Here is a 24,548-nt window from a genome sequence, read left to right on the forward strand (position 1 = left end):
GACATGCTGGCCACTCTAGCCAAGTGAGGTCGTTATCCTGAAGGAAGTCATTCACAAGATGTGCACAATGGTGTGCGAATTGTCATCCATGAAGACAAATGCCTCGCCAATATGCTGCTGATAGGGTTGCACTATCAGCTGGAGTGTGGCATTCACATATTGTACAGCCATTACAGCACCTTCCATGACAACCAGTGGCGTATTTCAGCCCCACATAATGCCACCCCAAAATAGCAGGGAACCTCCACCATGCTGCACTTTCTGGACAGTTTATCTAAGGCGTTCAGCCTGATGGGGTTGCCTTCACACACATCTCCGAGGCAACACTCATTGGTGAAGAGAATGTGATGCAACCCTGAGCAGTCCATTCAGCATGTTGTGGAGCCCATCTGTGCTGCAAGGTGTCTTGGTTGCAAAGATGGACCTTGCCATAGATGTCGGGAGTGAAGTTGCACAGCTTGAGTCATAAGACAACGTCCTGTGGCTCCAAGAAAAGCACTTTTCAACATGGTGGTGTTGCTGTCATGGTTCCTCTGAGCCATAATCTGTAGGTAGCGGTCATCCACTGACTAAGGCATGTCATCGACAGTTCCTGTCTCTCTGTATCTCCTCCATATTCAAACAACATTGCTTTGGTTCACTCCAAGATGCCTGGACACTTTCCTTGTTGAGAGCCCTTCCTGGCACAAAGTAACAATGCGGGCACGATCGAACCGTGGGATTTGACCATCTAGACATGGTTAAACTACAGACAACACAAGCCGTGTACCTCCTTCCTGGTGGAATGACTGGAACTGATCGCCTGTTGGGCCACCGCTGCTCATGCGTTTTTGTTTATATTTTCGGACAGATTTAGTGATGAAGAGGTAGTGTACAAAGATCGTGACGATGTCCTCCAAAGGTGGGATGAATATCTAAAAGAGCTATAAGACACAAATCGCAAACCAGAAACTCTGGAACTTGAATCACGCAACATTGTAAGTGATGACAAGAAAGGACCAACCATCATAATGGAAGAAGTAAAGTCTGCCATAGCTGCAATGAAAAATGGCAAAGCAGTAGGTAGAGATACCATACCGGGAGAAATATTAAAAAGCTTGAATCAAGATGGAATAAGAGAAATATTGAGGTTATGTAATAAAATATATGGCAGTAGTGAATGGCCTGAGGACTTTCTGACAACAGTAACGATTCCATTATGGAAAAAACAAGGAACCAAGAAATGCAGTGAGCATGGGACAATCAGTCTCATTTCGCATGCAGCCAAAGAGATGTTAAGAATAATTAATAAAAGACTTGAAAAAGTAATGGAGAAGAATCTTGGCAAGGAGCAGTTTGGCTTTAGAAGGAATACGGGCACCAGAGATGCAATAGGGCTTCTACGAATCTAGGGGAGACAGGTTTATTGAAAAAGGAAGAGACCTGTACATGTGCTTCATCGATCTAGAAAAGGCATTTGTTAATGTGATTTGGGACAAGCTAGTGACTATAATGAGGGAAAAGAGGTGTACTGGAAAACCAGAAGACTTGTAAACTCATTATATCTTAATCAAAAAGCCTCAGTTAAAATCAGAGGAGAAAGTACAAACTGGATTGGATTAGGAAAGGGAGTAAGGCATGGATGCTGTCTGTCACCTACTCTTTTCAACCTCTACTTGGAAAATATGCTTGACCAGTGCTCATTATATGACAAAGGAGTAGAAATTGGAGGAAGAAGAGTAGGGTATTTGAGGTTGGCTGATGACATGTTCCTTCTAGCCACAGGGGAAACAGAATGGCAGAAATTGGTGGACATCATTGAAGCTAATGGAAAAAATTAAGGAATGAAAATCAACACAAAGAAAACAAAAGTATTGGCACTATGATGACATAAGGAAATAAAAATTATGCTGAATGCAGAAATACTAGAACAGGTGCAAAATTTTAAGTATCTTGGAAGCAAGATAGACACCGACTGGAAGTGCACCACAGAAATTAAAATGAGGATAGCAATGGAAAAGAGGCATTTTATACGAAAAGCAGAATTTTCTGCAGTGGTCTGGACATAGAACTCGGGAAGAGACGCATAAAATGTCTTCTATGGAGTGTTTTTCTATATGGTGCTGAAACATGGACTTTGAGGAAGAAAGACAAAGAAAGGCTGGAGGCTTTTGAGATGTGGACATGATGGAGGATGGAAAGAATAAGTTGCATGTACAGAGTAAAAAATGAAGAGGTACTGAAAAGAGTAGGAGAGAAGAGACAGTTACTAGATGTAATAAAAATAAGAAAAAGAAATTGGATTGGGCATATATTAAGAAAGAATGACAGGTTGATAAAAACAGTTTTTGAAGGTTATGTAGAAGGGAAAAGGGAGTGAGGAAGAGATTTCAGATACTGGATGATGTGGTGGATGGTACAACATACGGTAGCCTTAAGAAGGAAGCAATTGATCGCAGAAAATGGAGAGGCGAAGGACCTGCTGATATAGCAGAATACTGATGATTATGAGTGACATCTCTGAATAGTCAAAGGGACTGTGTATGTGAACAGTGTCCACAGTCAGTGTCTATCTTCAAGAGTTCTGGGAACCGGGGTGATGCAAAACTTTTTTTGTTTTGTGTAAATGGTAATCTTACTGGAAATTGCAGTCTTTTGCATTTAAATGGCAGTTCGATCGATATGAGCAGAATCCTCAGTATAAATGCTATTTTTGCTTTACCTATCCTAATATTAGTTTTGCTGTGTGTTCATGACCATTTCTTGTTTTGAATATTTAAAATAATATTGTCCTCTACTGCATTTCTTACTGACAAAATGTCGGTCTCGGAACAACATTCAGAGAAAGCTCATCTATTTATTCATTTGAGCTTGTGATGTTGTTACATAAATCATTCTAAGTTCAGTTTGGCCAGTTACACAATCAGTTGGTGAGTGCCTTTACTAATTTATGAGTATTTTGTCCAAGTATTCTGCTTCTTCATCATTGGAAACTTAAGCTCTCATATTTACTCTTAATTGTACTTTCCTCACTAGATACAAAGAAATGATTTTTTCAAACGCACATTGATATCATCTGCTGGAGTTAATTTTTGAGTAACTGGACCCATTTGCTGAAAATGTCCAGAATGTGTAAGTAATGCACCTCCCATTAATTCTGGATTATCTTGGAAATTTAGAACATTCTCGAATCTTCGGGAAGGTTCGATAACATTGTGGAAAATTCTACAACATTCTCAAACATTCTGGACAGTCTCAGCCACTTAGGCACTCGATGCCAAGCTGCTTCACTGTCTTCCCACAGAAATCCATTGCTGGGATGTCCTCTTTTGACTCTCATATCTTCATAACTAACAGATGCAGTTGCAAAACAAAACTACCTTCATGGAGAGAGAGAGGGGGGGGGGGGGGGGGGTGGAGGATTATCACACCTTATAACCCCCATGGGACTGTGAAATTCATTTATGTAGTTTTGGTGATGTACATAGACACACCACACTTACTTTATCATATAAATTCATTGTAATTATATAAATTCAGTGTAATGCACTGAATTAGCTTTCTTTTGAGGCATTTGTCAGCGTAGTTGAATAAATGCAATAAAAGTCCAACTTTTGTCTAAATTTGTGATATGAGAAGTCTTTGTTACTCTCTTTCTGCTGAAATAATTACACTAAAAGATTCAGCATGGACATATTTGTTTTGTCTTGAAAAGAACTTTAATGTGATATGAAAATGTCTTATCTAACTGCAGTACCTCAGGTTTTTGTTACGTGACATCCTGAGCAGAGCAACAGCCTAGCTTCTGCCATCCGGGCAGTATCAAACATGTTCAGATTGGCGATGACCCATCCCATGAGGTTGGAGTGTGCCCTTGCACACTCAATTTTGCTTGGTGTTTATAGAGCTCTGTACTTTCATAAAGCTTTGATTTCTATAATTTCGTAATGTTGCATATTAAATGAGATGATGAACTTTGCCTTCTGCAGGTCATTAAATTTTTTTAAATGATATAAAATAATGATCAATACATGTGACAGAAAGAAATCTATTTAAATAAAAATCAGTTGCTGCATGTATGAAAGTACCAGAGAACGGCTCAACTGATTTGGATGAATTTCTGTTGTGTTCATTTTTGTCAGGACAAGGTTTGCATAGAAGAAAATTTTTGGAAAATCCAACAGAAAAGTCTGAAATTAACATTAATTGCCATATATATGAAATATCAGTAGTTAAGAATGGATTGGACAGCTTTGGTTGATTTTTGTCTTTGTTATGTTCATAATTTTTACTTTTTTTTCAGTACAAGCTTTGTATGAAGATAATTTTTGGAAGATCTGGAGGAAAAGTCGGAAATTAAAATAAACTGTACAAGATTATCACTTGAGAATGGCTTGACCTTTTTTTTTTTTTTTTTTTTTTTTTTTTTTTTTTTTTTTTTTTTTTTTTTTTGAGAGCATTAGTATTTTTGGTATGAAAAAGGAAATTACAAAACACACACACACACACACAGAGAGAGAGAGAGAGAGAGAGAGAGAGAGAGAGAGAGAGAGAGAGAGAGAGAGAGAGGTAATATATTAAGGGGAAAATATTCCTACTGATGGTCTCAAAAAGTTCTTGATCAATTTACTTCAGACTCTTATGTGCTACTCAATCATTTAGACAGAAAGGGTGGTGTGGTGGGGGGGGGGGGGGGTAGGATGTACAAAGAGAGAGAGAGAGAGAGAGAGAGAGAGAGAGAGAGAGAGAGAGAGAGAGAGAGAGAGAGAAGATGGACAGAGAGGGGCGGAGGACAAGGAATTTAGAATGTATATGAAGTTTCCATACATATTTAGCAGTTGCAAAGCACTGCCACATTCACTAGTGTAATGATAAATGTAGGTCTGTAGGTCAACAGAATAAAAGTTCCATGTATTGTAAACATCACTTGAAACATGTATTGCCTACTCCTATTTGAATCTGATATTTTATATTTCAGTACATGTCTCTCCCAGCAATCCAGTTACATTTCAAGTGATGGTTTGTAGGTGGATGAGGAGTTGTTGGTGAAGCGGTCGTCGCTGTCCCCATGCCACGCGGCAGCTGTGGAGATGCGTGCCTGCGAGAAGCGGATCCTGCACAACGCGCTCGAGTATGTGAGCCAGCGCACACACACTTGACGGCCCGCCCTCGGGGCGCGTGGCGCGCTACTTAGCCGCCGACACTCCGCGCTCCTCGGGTAACTCCGGGTGGTGTCAATCAGCAGGTGGAGAAGTGGGAAAATATCATGGGCACTGCACTGTCCAGTCCCTGATCCTCTGGGCCCCAAGTATGTAATGACACTGTGTCAGAATTCTCTTTCCCCTGTACCCACTGGTGTAACAACCCTGTTGCGGCTGTTTGGATGATCAGCAGTCCTTAATGTACCTTACCTGTCGTTCTTGCATCCACCTGTTACTGTCATGCAATTTTATATGTGTCTATGTATGTGGCTGTCTTATCATACATCATTGTTGTTACGTATTTTACTCAGTATAAGGAAAAAAAAATAGTGACAATGTAGGTATTTGTGTAAGTTTAATGGTATACTCCTCAATTGAGTTGAAACTCACATTTAAAATGGATCCTAAACTCTATTTGGAATTTGAACTTTATCTTTCCCAAGTTGGGCATTCGAGCACTGTGCTTCAAATCCCAAGCCAGGCTTAATTCTGATGTGTATTGTAAGGCTCACATGACAAGTATTTTGTTGATGGAGGAAATGTAAATTTGGTGGATTATTTGTGTCATGCTTCAGTGTATCAATGTATCAGCTAGAGGGGTTGGGGCAGGGCATTTGTTCAATATCCAGTAAAAGGATAAGAATCCTGTGACACAGATTGTGGTTTAAACTACAGACTGACTCAGAAATACTAACAGAGCTGCTACACATAATATAAATGCTAGTCCTGCTGGTATAATGGGAATATTTGAGACTTGGACGCATGTTTGTTTATTTTATGTTTTTTTACTGATAAAGGATACAAAGTAGGGTTTTACATATTGTGCTCGGCTCAGCCATTTAGTTGATAACATGTGTTGATTATTTTCAAGGTTGAAACTTCCTGGCAGATTAAAACTGTCTGCCAGACCATGAATAGAACCCATAATCTTTACCTTTCATGGACATATGTGCTACTGACTAAGCTATCCATGAATGATTCACTACCAGCCCCGTGTATTCGTTTCTACCAGTAGCTATCTCTTAAAACCCAAAGACAGGAGAGAGGTACTGACAGAAGTTATGCTGTGAGGGCAAGTTTTGAGTCATGGCTGTATAGCTCAATCAGTAGACCATTTGTCGATGAAGAACAAACTTAATGGGTTCTAGTTGCAGTCTAGCACACAGTTTTAATCTGCCACAAAGTTTCAAAGTTAGTTTGTTCTTATAGCAGAATATTTTCAGCAATTACTGCTGGTCTCTGTGTTATTATTTTAGAATATATTTTACACCCCATGGTTAGCAAAGAGTTGCCCCTGAAGCTTTTGCAATTACTTCTGTCTCCATTCTTGTAAATATGCATTGTTACTAATTTCCAATCCTGTGAAATTTCTTGAGTGCCCAGCATTCGTTAATATAGCTGATAAATGTGGATTTCAGTGTGGGCAATGTATATTTAAGCCATTCTGTGTTAATTCCATCATTTCCTGGTGTTTTTCTTCTGCATGCAAATCATTTTCTATTTTTTGTTTTACAGATTGCATTTTATAATTCCTTTATTTCTATTCCATCTGTACATTGATAGTACCACAATCATGTTCTGATTGTGTGATGTGGAGCACCTTACTGGACGAACACTTGAGCAGCAGATCAGAGGAATCTAGGCAGAATTGTGCCTCATTAAATAAGTAAATAATATTAGCTTCAATTAAATGGTTCAGCCTTCTTGTGAAATGATTGTTTCCAGTCACTGTCCTTTGCGAGACAATTTTTACTATAAATCCATAGCATGTTCTCCAGTTGTCATCAGTGTGGGAACACAAATAAAAAGTTTGCCCCCTTGTAGGATTTATTCCAGGTACACTTCTCAACAGTGTTTGGGAGGCTGATGTGAAAGTCAAATACTTCATGAGACTGCATTTTTTCCAAACGTAATATATTTTTACTTTTCCGCATTTTCTTTCAAATTATCTTATTCCAACTGCTAATTTATTTCATGGAGACATGTTATTGACCACACAGATTTGTTGTTTGCTAACTGATGTGTCAGCATTTGAATGTTATGTGAGACACTTTGTTTAAGTGATAAAACAGACTGAACTCCAGGGTAAAATTGTCTTCCTGCATCCAAGTCTACCAAATGACAGTTGTTTCATCCCTGCTTCAGATGACGTTGGATGGCCACCCGGCAGGGCTTTAGGTTAGCACACTGCTTGCCCCACCATTAACACTTAATTTTAAAACTGCCATAATTTCTCCTTCAGATATTCCAATAATTTCTTGAAGTATGTGCAACTATCTTTGAGGAGAGTCAATGACTGAATTAAAACTACTTTACATAATGGTATACTGTGAAATAAAATGTTTGTGTCTCAGAGATAAGACAATTGCCACATTATCTTCCAGTCAGAGATATAACTTCACGCATCAATGGATGGATGGCATGTGTTGGGATGCCACATAGTGAAGACTCCGAATGGTAATTCCTCTGAGAGAGCAGATGTGAAATGAGTGGTTTCCATGAACTGTTAGCTAGTCTTGCTTGAGCTGGCAGTCAGCAAACTAAATTTCCACACTTGCTTTCTTGACCACCAAATCTCAATAGGAGGAGGCTGTGGCCAGTATCTTGACCTTCCTGTAATCTGTGAAATGGCTGGTGGAAATACAGTGTTTCAGCCATTACAGATTTGTTAGGATGTATCACTGGTTCTCATTGCAGCTTTCTTGTACAGTGTGTGTTGTTTGTCCTATGTAGCTTTCACCACATTGCCAAGGAATTTCATCAGTACCCAACTTTCATAAAAGTAGATTGTCTTTCACTGATCCCAAAAGAGCTGCAATCTTGGCATGTTTCTTCATTATGCTGGCAGTTCTTAATGAAATGTTTCCCACATGCAGAAGAAAGGCCATAGATTTTTCCCCCTATTTCCTCTTCCTTTGGTTGGTCTGGTGTTTTTCCTTGTGGAGCATTTTTACTGAATACCTTCTCCAGGTGTACCAGTTAGTCCTGTGGGCTGTCAGCAAGTGTCTCTGTACTAATGTTTGTAGTAGACTCATGGTTTTTATTTGTGAGTGACACTGTTGTGCCGACTGTCCTATCTCAGATGCATGTGTGTTTTACCCCACTGTACATTACTGTGTTAAGTGGTTTTAATTCAGCCACCAACTTGCCTCGAGGATGGCTGTATGATTAAAGTGACTGAAATATTGGAAGGTGAAATATTGCTACTGCAGATGCATGTCTGGAAGATGATGGAATATATCATTAGTTATCGTATTGCATGTTGGTAATCTTATTTCAAAGCACTTTGCAGGGGGAAATACCTGTTTCTAGGACTTGAAACTTGTTCCTCTGCATGACAGAAATATATGTTAATTACCTTACCACCTATGTACAAGATATTTTTGCTATATATTACAGACATCCTGATCAGGAGACAATCTCCATATTGTAAGATTTGAAGAAATGTTTCAGATCGCATTTAAATATTTAAATGCGATCTTGGCCATGAAGTATTTCTTCAAATATTACTATATCTTTGTTCCCAATATTAATGCATAGCTCAAAAAATATTATGGCAGAAGCGGAGAATTTAGTTGTATTTTATGTTGTTTGTATTGATTGCCTCTATGGCACAGGCTGTCTGTTTTTTTGCAGGGTCATGGCTTTTCTGTAGCACATTGAATGGAAGTAGTCTTCCGTCCTGGCATAGAGTACAAACGTTATCAAGTTGGGTTTGTCATTTGTCATTCATGCTTAATCCTCATCCATGTAGTCCGAGAATTGAGCACCTATATTTTCCATCAGCCATTTACAATGAAATAGGCTCTGTCACATATACTTAATCAGTCTCTCATAGATACACTTTGAATTTTAAAATGTGGTGTCTACATTATTAAAGTGAATGAATTCAGTTATATTATGAAAAAGGTTTTTGTGCTTTAGGGAATTTTGCCAAAACTAAGAATTGTTCTACTTTCAGCTGTAAAAAATATGCATTATCATCACCATACAGACCATCAAGTTAAAAAATACAAAATAATTTTAATCATCATACAGCAGATGCCTGTTCTGCTCAACAGAATACGAAATATGCTTTCTTGAAAGTTGTTGATTCCAACGATTGTCATTCTCTTGCACGACTGGTGTATTTAAAGGCTTGCACCTTTGCATAGTGTGTAAGTTTAACCTCATCCATCTCCACAACATCAGATTCTATTTGTTCATCTTTGTTTTTGAATATCACTTATTGAGTCTGGATATTCCATCAGAAAAAACAGTGGTATGTCATACCACAGTTATGGAAATGTAAAGATAGCTGAAGTACTACTTAACACTTTTTTTAATGTGATGTGCTATTCATCATAAGGTGATGGCTTGAAACATATTACCTGAATTTTCAAAAATAAAAATTGTAATTTTAGCTTGTTGTTGGTGATGGAAGTCAATATAAGAATGGAAGCAGAAAAAGTGATTGTTACAGCATCATTTTATGTATTTATGGGAAAAGAAAGATGTATATTTTACACTTACTGAGCTTTTGTACAAGACTGTAATGTGCTGGAATTTGTAAGCATTGTTTGATATTTAAGAAAAAATTTAAAAAATTTCCTCTTGTGCATTGCTGCCCTGAAGTAATATGTAGTCATCTACTTGTGAAAAGGTCAGTTTAGGAACTGGTTTCAGGGCAGCATTACACAACTTTTCCTGAACTGTAGTGTCTTTGTAACACTAGCTGATTATAGATAAGTAAAGGTTCTTTAACTGGTATAATAACGTATTATCTGTTGGAAGAATTAGTGCTTGGTTGGATTATTCTATTCCTTCAGCAAAGTTTATCACCTATTGATGTAAATAGCTGCTTTATATGAAATGTTTATGTATTCTGTGTCAAAAACCGAATTCCATTGACTGTCAGTAAAACATTATTTATCGTCCCATATGTATTGAGCAGAGTTTAACAGAAACAGATTAGTCACTAAAAGGACTTTTGAGGTAATTGTTATATGCAAATTGTATTTAATATTTATTAAGAGATTTATCAATTAATAGGCGAAATGGTCAATCCACTCCACATAAAGAATCTCTTACCTAACTCTGGCATCTGTGAGAACTATGTGAATTTTGATCTGATGAGAAAATGGTAATCTGAATTTCTCTCCTACAGACCCGACTCACTATTCTGGTGCAAAAAAATACCATCATAACATTCAAAAATTGCTGGACTATGTCAGTGGTGATGGATGTATATTTTCAGAGTAAGTCTTCCAAGCAATTTTTGTTAACCTAAGTAGACCAGACATTTGGAAGCAAATACTGTATGGCTGAAACATTTCTTTGTAACATCAAAATTAATGTAGTTCTTGCAGAGGCTAGAGTTTTCTGAGGCACCTTGTGGTTTTTAACAATGGCCTAGTAATGCCCATCACAAAGCAAATTCACAAAATGTATAATTTGTGAGAAGTGGGATAATTGTTCGATAAACAACATACATACAGTGGATGCCCTTTCTCACTTAAAACAGATTTGTCAAAATGTATGGTTTCCAACCCAAATCGATGGAGATACACTGAATTTAACATCACTAACAAAACTAGTGTAAGTTGCCGTGTGAACTGGTGCTTGACTTCGTGTGTTTTAAAATAATTGTTGTGGCTGTGTATGTGTGTAGCTTTTCTTTATTTTCTTGTTTTTATTTGTTTTTATTTTTTTTTATTTTGCTCCTGGCATTCAAGTGACTGATTAATATACATAGTATATTACTCGCCACAGAGTTTTAATGTCTGTGTAAGTGTGATGTAGTCAATTTTGTATCTTACAGTATTTATTGCTCTAGTGATTAATGTCAGTGACATTTTTTAATGACTGAATGTTTGAAGAGTAACTTTACTTGAGGAGAGTAAATTTCAGTGAGGCAACTGATTGGAATGACATGCACCTCACTGTGGTATGTACCAACAGGTAATCGGATATAAATGTATACTTTGGCAAGAATGTTTCATGTGTTTAGTATTGCTCATTCTGCAATGGAATATGAAATACGAAAATAGTGACGTTACTGTTGTTAGGGGAAAAGAGGGAGATTTGTTTAAATACTTGGTTCTACTTGGCCTCTGTGGCTTCCTGCAGTAAGTCTTATTTCCACTGTAATGATGAATTATATACAGAGTTGCATTATTATTCATTTCAAATGTAATGTACTAAGCATTATTTATGTGGATGAGAGTTTTGATCAGAGATTAATGTAGAGGAAATATCAGTTATGGAAAACAAAATTGTAAAATTAATTTGCTGCTTTTAATGGCAGTAGAAGTATTAAAGTCTAATGTTGGTAGGGAAGTGAGGAAAAGATTTCAAAATACAGAAGAGTATTTTCATACAATTAATATTAATATTGTGCATAATTATATTATTATTGTGCTGTGAAAAGCAACATTAGACTAAAAATGTAATCCATAGCAGTATTTCTGTCCTACTATATGTCATATTTATGCATTCATTTGCCAATCTATTGGATATATAAATACATCACATATTGAGAGCAATCTTTTCCTGAGTCTTATTTTGCATTTATTTTTGTGTTTAATACACTTTTCCTGATTTGCAGTAGGAGTGTTTGCTATACATTGATGCATGTAGTCTGTTTTCTTACAACTTGTAAAGGAAGTTCAGGATTCAGCATGTACCTAAGTACATTAGATCCTTTAATGTATGATTTCCTGTTGCTTCTGTCTTATATTCATAGTAAATAGTAAATTAAACGTAGGTTTAGGCAAAATAGAGAGCAACTGGTTTCTACACTGTTTGATATCAGCAATTTTTCTTGTCTCTCTTGAAAGAAATTGAGCAGAAGAAGCAGTATCCTGCATTACATCTTGTCACTGAAGGAAAATGCATGCTACCATTCTTTTTGTCATTCCTGCACTTTCCCTGTTAAGATGTTTCCGAATTGTTATTAGTCAGTTAATTATTTAATATGTCAGTTCATATTAACATGCTGGAAATTAATACAGTTGTGGAATACTGATGTGTGAAGGAAGCAATTTCACAGCATTTTTATTTGAATATTTAATTACCATGGTTTGATGATCATAAATTATCATTATCTCTGGTTAAGTATGCTGTGGATCTGTTCTTGTGGAACATTCTTGAAATATTGTCAGAAGTAATCTATAAACTGGCCTACGTAGAAAATATTTTAAACTACTTCTTTTTGTTCTAGATTGAGATGTTGAACCCAGGAGCATTAAGTCAGTGGGTAATGTTTCACTACCTTTATTGTAACATTCAAGCTATCTGTTAACTACTTTTGGCACATGGAATTAATATTTTACTTTTAGCTGCAGTTTTGTTTCTACATTTTTGCCTTTTTGTGCTAAATTTTCAAATGACAGTTAGTCAAGATAATAAGACTGTTGGCGCAGCAAATGGGAAAGCAGCAAACTGTCAAGCAACTGCAACAGCATGTTATCAGAGATAGCTTTCTTTGCTAAATACAGATTTATAGTTCTTAAATACCTTGTGGTTTTTATTCTTTGGTGTTGTCATCAACAGCAGTTCCAAGAACTTCCAAGATTGACTATTTTGTGTGCTATATTTACGTGTATTTTTGATCAGGGGAGAGCAAGCTTAACTTACATATTTGTAAGGTGCTGTCCTAATGGAATGGGTGTTGCAAATACTTCTATATGGCTGTAAATAAAATAAATATTGGTGTTGAAATTCTTTCATTGTAGTCATTCTTTAGAACTAACTCCAGTCTCAAAAAAGTTAAAGGTAAGTAGAACATTAGCAAGGAAAGTTACCTTTAATAATAATCTGAAGACCACGGGGCAAAAACAGGATAAGTCCATGTTAATAAATTTCACAGGCATGCAGTTTAAAAAATGATTCATATACCAGTGTTCTGATCGTGAAACCTCAATTTATTTTAGTAGTGCATACCCTTTTTTTGCTGTTATATGAAGCATTCATATGTTCTTCAGCCAGTTTCGTTGGAAAGATATTCAGAATTGTGTTTTAACATTCCAGTGACATTCTGGAAGAGCTGATTATTACATAAACAATTTAGGAAATAAGTTTGCTTTCTTAAAAAGCTATTGCCTAATTTGTGCTCTATTTTTTTCTCATTGTGGATTGCAATAACAGGAGATTCAGGGTACCATCGAAAAGTATTGTTGCAACTATAGATCAGCAGTGGTACTGAGCAATGCTTCCCAGCATTTTGCTTCCAAGTACTATGCTACAGTTGTAATCACTTTCCTGTTAGATGAGAAATGCTGATTAGCAAAGAAGACTTTGAGTGGTGGGGAGAGATAGTAGTTTGATGGAGTTAAGTCTGGGGAATAGGGCAGATCTTTCAGTTACGCCATTGGCAAGACACTTCTGTGGGCACGTGCACTGTTGATGAAAGATAATTTTTCTTCTTCTTCTGCAAATCAAGTCTCTGTACCCAGATACATTAGAAGGTCAGAATAATATTATTGAGGTATTGTTTTACCATTTTGAAGATAGTTAACAGAAGTCTGTTTGCTCTGGAAAATACTGATTCCATGACCTTTCCTGCTGATCATCTCTGCTTTCTTGGTTGCTGAAGAATCAGCTACTGTTCACTTTTTCAAATGGTATTTTGGGTATGGTCTGTAGCTGCGAAGCCATGTTTCATCTGTTGTTGCATACCAACACAGGAATTCACTTTTGTTTTTATGAAAACATGCCAAACACTGTTCAGAGATTGTTGTGTGAATTTGTCTTTGATCTGCCCTGAGCACATGAGGCACCCATGTCACACAAATGTTTCTCATATGCAGTTCTTCCTGTCAAATGTAGCCAACATATTCTTTTGCAACCCCTACTGTTACAGGAATTTCATGCCCTTTTGTATACTGATATTTCAACATCATATTCTGCACTTTTTTTGCTTTTAGAATGTTCTTCACTTAGATCATCTTGGATACTTTTGTGGCCTCGGTTAAATTCACTAGTCCATTTCTTCGTGGTGGACATTGAAAGAGGAGAGTCATCACACAGATTTATGGAGCTCAAATGAATTCAGTGAGCAACCAAACCTTCTTGCAAAACCTGTTTGCACAATACTAAATTTTCTCCATGTTGTCAAATTAACATGCCTCACCTTAATCAGGCTGCTGCTTACAGCCAAAAACTGGACAGAATGACTTGCAGTTTTGCATGGAGTGGGTTGAAAGTTGTGCTAATATGCTACAGCACACTGTAAATATACACCAAATTTATCTTTGAATGTGAGCCAAAAATCACACTAAAAGTATGGAAATTTTCTTTTCTGTAGCACACTTTCCATGATAATTAGAAACCAGTGTTGAGTGCTGAAATGATGGTCAGCCGCACTATGATCAACTTGGAGAAGGGACACATCTGTCTGTCTTTGGCTGCAGATTCTGTGATGTGACATCAGTGTTTCCAACAATATGAGCGCTACGTTGCACACAACACTGGTCAGTATTTTGCTTTGGAACTGTGTGAAGTTTATTGTACAAGTTTGGAGTACAAGGAATTTTTGAGGAGTAATTGTCACAACAATCACTTGGGTGAGTGGTCTAGCACACAAATTGGCAATTCGCTGACTCGAGTTCAGTTCCCACTGACAGCAATTCTTTTTAAAATTTCCTCACAGTGTTACACTAATTATTATAAAATTTAAAAATATTTATGCAGTTCAGTTTATATACAGAAAGTGATGTATAAAATGTAATTATGATTAACACCCTTGTAAGTGAAATGGCTGTAACGTAGAAGTTGCTAAAAAATGCAAGCAAATGAGAAAATTTAGTATGAAACTGTTTTCTGTAGATTATCTGCCAAAGAAGCCCATATCCATTACATCTTTGCAGAAGAAAGTGAGGTTTAAAGATTTAGGTATGTCCACAAATGTAAATCTAATAACGGAGGGGCATGGGACAAGGTTCGCTGATTAGGCGAATAACTTCCATAATATTTGGATCAACATTTTAATTGTCAATAAACTTGAATACTTGAACACTTGTGAAAATCCAGATTATTTACCACCAAGTATCAAAGAAACTGAAGCTATTACAACGTTATAAAGCTAGTGGAAAAAACTCTATGACCTCACAAGCTTTAAAATGGTCCCCACCAAAAATAAAAAAAGAGCTAAAATTGATCTTCGAGAAAACCTAGAAAACAGAAAAACTCCCAATAGAGTGAAAGGTGGCACCGACAAATCCACTACATAAGGAAAGCAATAAATAATATATTGGCAGCTACAGAGGAATTTCTTTGCAACCATTTGCATATAACATATTTTCCAGGATTATACTAAAGAGAGTAGACATAACACTAGAGAGTAATTTAGCTGAATATCAAGGTGGTTTTAGGAATGGCAGATGATGATCGGAACAAATATTTAATCTGAAGTAAATCATTTGCTACGGATCACTGAATTCAAAACATGTTTGTTGGGTTCCAAATGGTCAATGATTCTATTTACAGAAATTTTAGATAAAATAGACATATGTGAGTAGAAGCAGTTGATGCCCTTTCAGTTCCTAGAATATTTCACCCAAATCAGTCATATGAAAAGGTAAAACACTAAAGATTTACCCATAGAATATGAGGGATTTATGAGCAACAGTTTACATAACAGAGAGATAGCCCAGTAGCTAAGAGCACTGGCTGGCAGTTTGTCAACTTGGGTTCGATTCCATCTTCTGCCATTATTATTATTATTATTATTATTATTATTATTATTATTTTATTCCTCACAGTATTAAACCATTAATTATAAAATTTAAATATTTTTAAACGGGTTTGTGTATGTAAAATTAATACATTCAGTTTAGTTAAGATTGATGGTGATGAGGTCCCATACTTCGAAGAGTGTAGGGGACAATGCGGGTGACCTGCACCACCGTACTAGGCAAAGGCCTAGCAGAGGTGGTTTGCCATTGTCTTCCTCCAACCACAATGGGGATGAATGATGATGATGAAGACAACAGAATAACACCCGGTCATCTCGAGGCAGGAAAAATCCCTGACCCCACCGGGAATCGAACCCGGGACATCACACACAGGAAGCGAGAATGCTACTGCAAGACCACGAGTAGTTAAGATTACTACACTTGTAAATCAAAAAGCTATAGGTCACCACATTGTTGCACATTGGTAAAATTTTGCAAGAGCTGCCAGTGCGCGGACATCTGTGGAAAAAATTACACACTTAGTGCTGTGACCCATGAGTGAAGCAGAGAACTTTTCAGACAAGCCTTGTATATTTATGTATTTAATTGCTGTCCATATAACAATCAGCTTTTGGACATTGTCAAAGCTTTAGTTTATATGTACGATGAGGTACATGGTTGCTCTCATAACACTTCTCTTACCAGTAAAATGCAAATGCATACATTGATGAAAACAACAAGATCAAAATTATCAGTTTTTGCCACAAAAAAAGTGTATGGCTATAAATGAGGGCAGTTCAAAAAGTAAGGTGGCTTTTCAAATTGCGTGGGATTTTTTTTTTGTTACGTTGGTACACATGACCCAAAAATATGTTCACAGTTTCAAGTGTGCGGCATACTTTGTTTGCTTAAGACAGATACAAAGATTAGACGTGTTTTAGTGTGCTCAGTGATTATTGATTATTATAAAAAGTGGAGCAAAGAATTTGCATCAAATTTTCTGTGAAAAATGGAATCAACTGCTCTAAAACACTTGAAATGTTGACAGTGGCATACAGAGTGTCTCCTGCAAGTAAAAAAAAAAAAAAAAAGTTTACAAGTGCTACAAGCTCTTCCAAGATGGCTGAGAAGATGCCAATGACGAACCTCACTCTGGACGCCCCAGCACATCAATAACAGATGATAACGATGAAGCTGTGAAGAAAATTGCTTTGGAAAATCATAGAATTGCTGTAAGAGAAGTTGCTGAGGATGTTGGCATATTGGTTGGCTCATGCCATGCAATTTTTTTTGGATGTTTTCGGCACAAGATTTTGTGTGTGTGTGTGTGTGTGTGTGTGTGTGTCAGCGAAGTTTGTTCCACAACTTCTCAATTTTGATCAGAAGAACTGTTACATGAGCATAACTCATGAGCTCTTGAATTGCATCAGTGATGATCCTGATTTGCTCAAAAGTGTCAAAACTGGTGATAAAATGTGTTCACTGTTAGGACATCGAAACCAAAGACCAATCGTTCCAATGGAAGCATTCGAGAAAGCGAAGACCGGAAAAAGCACGCCAAGTTCAATCAAATGTCAAAGTTTTGCATCATGAATTTTTGCCTCGAGGTCGTATGGTTAGTAAGGAGTGTTACCTTGACATTACGTGCTGTTTGCAAGAAGCAATATGCAAAAAATGTCCAGAATTGTGGAAAAACAATTCATGACATGCATCACGACAAAGCACCTGCTCATTCATCGTTGCCTGTGAGAGATTTTTTGACCGAAAAAAACACAAAAGTCATGCTTCAGCCACCATTTTCACTGGACTCACTGGATTTGGCCCCCTGCAACTTTTTCTTGTTGCCAAAACTGAAGAGACCTATGGAAGGACGAAGATTATGAATGATTGAGGAAATAGAAACTGCATCGCTGGAAGTACTCAAGACTGTACCAAAAAAGTGCTTGTGAGAAGTGCTTCTAGGATTGGAAGAAGCATTGGCACAAGTGTATTGTATCTGAGAGGGATTACTTTGAAGGGGACAACATGAATAATGATGCATAAATAAATATTTTTTCATAAAAAATATAAAGTCACCTTACTTTTTGAACACACCTCTTACATTAACAGTTCTACAAAGGGCACATTACAGTTCAAAACATTCTATTGAAAACTAGTGCTTCAGTTTATTCTATAAGGCATTTTCATTACCTGTGTTAAAATCAAATGGTAATATATTGTGAAAAAAATGTCCTCATTGTATGTGAACTGTGGTCTGAAGATTTTTTATTACTTTTAATTCTATCAGTTTTAGTTAAGTATGTTACTACTTTTTACATTATGTTCTGGATTTAGCTTCATACACAGTTGCCTGCAGGATGTACACAGAGTAGATGTAAAATGTTTACCATTTTCTGAAAATTAATCTGCTAGGCTCTGTCGTTTGGCTTAGCTACTACTCTCCTGGTTTTTATGCAGTTTAAAAAGCCTGACCACACAGGCTGCTGGTGCCTCACCCCCATATCCCAATACCATACTGCAGGTGCGGATTTATCACTCAGAAATATTTTTACTGGAAGTAATCGTGGTTCATAAAGGCTGAGTCCTATTTCATTAAAAACATATTTGGGCTGATATTTTTACAAAAATGGCCTCTATGCTCCTCCTATGACAGATATTAGTTCACAATACTTTCCAAATTATTTTTTTATATCTGATTGCCAACAGAGGTGCATATGGAACAACATTTATCTTTAGACTGTAGTTAAGCAGGACTTTCAATGTCAGTATCTTCTTTTTATTTACAAGTAGCTTACTCAAAGTAAGATAAGTTGATAGAATACTGTAATCTTCCACTATCACTGGAAGTAGTTTGCATATCACTACCCAAGCTGAAAAACAATCTGTCAGCTGTGTATCTTGTGACCTCGCAGTTCGGCGTTTTAATTTAAACATTAACATACACAAGGAATGGAAGGCACTAATTACTGATAAAGGACACAAACACAGCCACACCAGACAAAGCGAGGAGAATTATGGAACATGCTAATAACTTGCTTATTGGAAGCAGCTTAACCCCTAGTTCACAAAAACAAATCTTATGCATTTTGAAACAAACTTAAATAACTTCCAGTGTGTGAACTTTAAATTGGCCAATCACTCCCTAATCCTGGCTTCTGCTGGTACTCTTTGTGTGTGTGTGTGTGTGTGTGTGTGTGTGTGTGTGTGTGTGTGTGTAATGAAATGAACATTAGCTTGCAGGCAACATCTTATGCACTGTAGCTGTTCATTTTCACATTTTTGACACGGTATTTGCGTTTTCTGAAATACCTTTTTTCACTGTGTTACTGTGATTTGAAAATGGGTCCTGGCCCAAAACTAGTCATCGTGTGAGTAGAAAAAGTGAAAGTTGCAACTTAGGCTGGTTTTTCATTGTATTTATTAACAGAAGTTTGTGACCCACAACTATTCCAACATGTTAAAAGCTCATAAATACTGTAAGAGGTAGTCATTGTTATTATTGTATTACTTTGTTGCGTTTCACTGTAATTAGTGTTGGTTACTTTCCTTGCAACAAGTGAGCGTAATTGCTGCTGTTAGTCTTTAAACGTGAAACAATGTCAGTTTTATTTTCAAAAAAATCATCAAAGTTTTTTTTTTTTCCTTCCAAGTGTGACTTCTGTTTTCGTGGAAGCATGAAATGCTGTTAATGGTGGCAGCACTGCAGGAGCTAGGCATGTTCTGTTCCTCCTGCACAGCTCCTCGCCCTTTGGCACCTTATCTGGCGGCTTCCTCCACCTCACTACCCCCGTTCTGAGATCTCCCAATTGTACAGTTAACACACTGTACAATTACCAGAAAGAAAAGTCAACTAGTATACACTAAATAAAAATCACACAAACCTGAAACGTCTCCTAGATGTTTCCCAAACATGTGGAGAGGTCTTAGTGACCATTTCATCCAGTCATTGCAGAGAAGTCTACCAAATTATTTGACTGATATAAACTCCAATGACAGATTCATACAAGAGGGGAAGTAGAGAATCCAATTACTGCAGTCTTGAGTAGATTTGTCTCATCAAATCAATTCTACTCAGTAATCTGGATCCACTAATGTGTCTGTGAAGTAAAGGATTGTGAGAAAGTAATCAAAGTGATTTTTATATGCACTGTTTGAAAAACCCCCTAGTTGGCCTTGTTGTCACAATGGCATGGAGGCAGAACTGGCTTTCTTGGTGTGGTTGAGCCACAGTGCCTCAGAATGGCCACCTAAGAGTAGGAGTGCACAGTGCAGCCTTCCTTGTAAGGTTTGCTACAAGATTTTTTTTTTACCAGTGGAGACATGCTACTGAGGCCATAAACACCACATAACACACCAGCCACTGGCATTGTTTCCCCTTTTTCACTTTTTTTTTTTTTTTTTTTTTTTGCATGTTTCTAAATGTACTTTGAATGTCCAGTGGTGATTTTTTCCTCCAATGTATGTTTGTTTACAGCTGCATTATCCGTGAAGTGTTCATTATGTATGATGGATCAGAAAAGTGGCAAGTGTAACACAAACAAGCAAAAACTACATTGTTCTGAGTGCAAGGCTGTTTCGAGAATATTTTTCCATACAAGTGACTTATCATTTGGTCCCTCCCCCCATCCCCCACCCCCTCCCTATTGAGTTCTCCCTGCTAACTCTGATATTCACTGTAAGAGGTGTGATAAAAATTAACGATTTTTTGTTTATTTTGTAGAGTTTATACATGCGATTTTTTAAAAAAAAATTATCATCGAAGTGTTGCACATGTTCCTGATGTGTGTTTGCATTTACAACTGTTTTGAATACTTAATATATTGTTGACAGTCGAGAACATTATATGTGTTTTTGAGTGCTCTTGGCAAATTTTTACATTTGAGAAAGATGGTTTGAAGAATCTGCAGTAAATTTTGCTTGAAAAATGGAATAAAGTGCAGCATCACATTCAAAATGTTGACTGTTGTGTTTGGTGAATCTGCTATGAATAAGACAAAAGTTTAAGGTGAATATTCACTTAAGTGCCAAAGAAACTGGTATAGGAATGCATATTCAAACACAGATATGTAAACATGCAAAATAAGGCACTGTGGTCAGCAAAGTCCATATAAGACAACAAGTATCTGGCACAGTTGCTAGATCAGTTACTGCTGCTACAATGGCAGGTTATCAAGAGTTAATTGAGTTTGAATGTGGTATTATAGTCAGCACACGAGCGATGGGACACAGAATCTCCGAGGTAGCGATGTAGTGGGGGCTTTCCCGTACGACCATTTCACAAGTGTGCCATGAATGTCAGCAATCCGGTGAAACATCAGATCTCTACACTGCCGCAGCTGGAAAAACAACCTGTAAGAATAGGACCAACGACGACTGAATAGAATCGTTCATTGCGACAGAAGTGCAATCCTTCTGCAAATTGTTGCAGATTTCAATGCTGGGCTATCAACAAATGTCAGCATGCGAACCATTAAATGGAACATCGTCAATATTGGTTTTCGGAGCCAAAGGCCCACTCGTGTACCCCTGATGACGGCACAACACGAAGCTTTATGCCTCGCCTGGGCCCGTCAACACAGACATTGGATTGTTGATGACTGGAAACGTTGCCTGGTCGGACAAGTCCCATTTCAGATATTATCAAGCAGACAGAAGTGTAAGGGTGTGGAGAAAACTTTATGAATATATGGACCCTCCATATCAGCAGGGGACTGATCAAGCTGGTGGAGTCTCTATAACGGTGTGGGGTGTATGCAGTTGGAGTAACGTGGGACCCCTGATACATCTAGATACGACTCTAACACATGACACATACTTAAGCGTCCTGTCTGATCACCTGCTTCCATTCATGTCTAGTGTGCATTCCGACGGACTTAAGCAATTCCAGCAGGACACTGCGACACTCCACACGTCCAGTATTGCTACAGAGTGGCTCCAGGAACACTATTCTGAGTTTAATTACTTCCGCTGGTCACAAAACTCTCAATACATGAAAATTATTGAGCATATCCAGGATGCCTTGCAACATGCTGTTCAGAAGAGATCTCCACCCCCTCGTACTCTTACGGATTTATGGACAGCTCTGCAGAATTCATGGTTCAGTTCCCTCCAGCACTGCTTCCGTGCCACGTCGTGTTGTGGCACTTCTGTGTGCTCGCGGAGACCCTACACGATATTAGGCAGGTGTACCAGTTTCTTTGGCTCTTCAGTGTAAATGTTTCATTGTATTCGGACATTGCTGGCGCCCCTTTGAGCTTGGCGTCTTAAGTGATGACCTGTGTGGGTTGGGGCTTAAACAGGACCTTCCCGAACCTACAACTTTTTTTCAAAATAGAGCCTGAAGCAGACGACACTCCGCAACTTCCGAATGTTGCCAACACCCGGCAGAGATAAGCTAAGGTGCGTGACGTGGAACTGAGAACTGTGCAGCGAACGTATCTATCAAAGCCAATGGGTCGGCATCTTTTGAATCGCCGGGAAAGTGTCGCAATCGCAAGAAACAAATAGGCAAACTGAACGATTTTTCTGAGAATGTTTCGTGTCGTATAATATTCGATATGTATCCGAGCAACGAATACCAGATTGCTGACAATTTCGCGAATGAAAAATTACTTGGATTTTAGCGGTACTCGATGGATGGTGCTAAGAACGTTGAAGGGCACGGGCTTTTTATACTGTAAGATGAACAATGGGAGAAAAATTTCTTGGAGAGAGAAATTATAATGTGGCTGCAAGGATTAAGAAGAATGCAGGAAATGGATTCATTGTATCGACGAAACATGTGTGAACCAAGACCACACAAGGCCAATGTGCTGGAAAATGAGCAATGGGCTTAGTGGTCTTAAAAGTTCCACTGGGTAAACAAAGTCGCCATATTGTTGTACATGTAAGGTCAGTGGACACAGGAGTTATTCCTTGGAATAAACTAATATTTAAAGCTTCAAAGTCGAAGACGACCCACAGTGCTTTTAAAAAATAGCCCACAAAATAGTTGTCACCATACCTCCGTCCAAATTCAGACATTGTGATGGACAATGCCAGCGTGGAATATTGAGAGAAATCGGAACCTTAGATGTCTACAGGAAATTAGTGGCGAAGGTTCAAAGTTTGTGCCGCATCAGGACTCGAACACGGATGCGCCTCTCTCTAGAATGGTTGTCCACTGTCTTGGTCATCCGGACACGCCTCCTGTCCGACTCAAATTTCAACAATCACGCGAAAGCAGTGCCCATATCCATTAGACCCAACGCTCGAAGGGAACATTGCCTAAGTCCCGCAGGGGTTTGGAAAATACGGTGCATCCGCACTAAAAGTACCTAGATCCGCCTCATATATACATACTGTGATCAAAAGTATCCGGACACACGGCTGAAAATTACTTAAAAGTTCGTGGCGCCCTTCATTGGTAATGCTGCAATTCAATATGGTGTTCGCCCACCCTTTTGCCTTGATGACAGCTTCCCATGGGCATAGGTTCAATCAGGTGCCGGAAAATTTCTTTGAGAATGGCAGCCCATTCCTCACGGAGTGCTGCACACAGGAGAGGTATCAATGTCGGTCGGTGAGGTCTAGCATGAAGTAGGCTTTCCAAAACATCCCAAAGGTGTTTTGTAGGATTCAGGTTAGGACTCTGTGCAGGCCAGTGTATTACAGGGATGTTATTGTCGTGTAACAACTCCGCCACAGGACATGCACTGTGAACAGGTGCTTGATCGTGTTGAAAGATGCAATCACCATCCCCGAATTGCTCTTCAACCGTGTGAATCAAGAAGGTGCTTGGAACCTCTATGTATGGCTGTGCTGTGATGCTGACAAGCAAAACAACAAGGGGTGCAAGCCCCTTCCATGAAAAACACGACCACACCATAACATCACCGCCTCCGAATTTTACTGTTGGCAGTACACACGCTGGCAGTTGACGTGCACCGGACATTCGCCGTAGCCACACCCTTCCATCGGATCGTCACATTGTGCCCCGTGGTTTATCACTCCACACAACGTTTTTCCAGTGTTCAATCGTCCAATGTCTACGCTCCTTACACCAAGCGCAGCGTCGTTTGTCATTTACCGGCCTGATGTGTGGCTTATGAGCAGCCGCTCGACCATGAAATACAAGTTTTCTCATCTCCCGCCTAACTGTCATGGCACTTGCTGAGGATCCTGATGCAATTTGGACTTCCTGTGTGATGGTCTGGATAGATATCTGCCTATTACATATTACGACGCTCTTCAACAGTTGGTGGTTGCTGTCAGTCAACAGACGAGGTCAGCCTGTACGCTTTTGTGGTGTGTGTGTTCCTTCACGTTTCCACTTCACTATCACATTGGAAACAGTGCAGCTAGCGACCTTTAGGAGAGTGGAAATCTCGAGTACAGGTGGGTGACACAAGTGACTCCCAATCGTCTGACGACGTTCGAAGTCTGTGAGCTCTGCAGAGTGCCCCAGTCTACTCTGTCAAGATGTTCAATGACTACTGAGGTCGCTGATATGGAGTACCTGGCAGTAGGTGGCAGCACAATACAGCTAATATGAAAAATATGTTTTTGGGGATGTCCGGACACGTCGTGTCAGCTCTATACGACATGTCAGATGCAGGAGCTGCTTGCTTCTGACAGGTTGAGAATTTGAGTCGATTGGGAGGGGTGTGCGGATGGCTGAGGCAACTCTGTAATTCGTTCATCATAAGAATGTAAACGAACGCAAACGTGATGA

General features: G+C 38.4%; 1 protein-coding gene across 5 annotated transcripts in view; it reads left to right on the forward strand.

Moving 5' to 3' along the window:
• Window positions 1-12,884, forward strand: part of LOC126292242 (actin-histidine N-methyltransferase) — a 518,712-nt gene extending 505,828 nt beyond the window's left edge. For all 5 annotated transcript variants that reach the window (XM_049986134.1, XM_049986132.1, XM_049986135.1 and 2 more), the window contains exon 11: window positions 5,007-12,884. In XM_049986134.1, the coding sequence (XP_049842091.1) occupies window positions 5,007-5,138 (132 nt within the window). In that variant the 3' untranslated portion in view covers window positions 5,139-12,884. The remainder of the gene's footprint in view (window positions 1-5,006) is intronic.
• The last annotated feature ends 11,664 nt before the right edge of the window (window positions 12,885-24,548 follow it).

Source organism: Schistocerca gregaria, chromosome 9 (genome assembly GCF_023897955.1).
Source record: "Schistocerca gregaria isolate iqSchGreg1 chromosome 9, iqSchGreg1.2, whole genome shotgun sequence".
NCBI classification, from domain to species: Eukaryota; Metazoa; Arthropoda; class Insecta; order Orthoptera; family Acrididae; genus Schistocerca; species Schistocerca gregaria.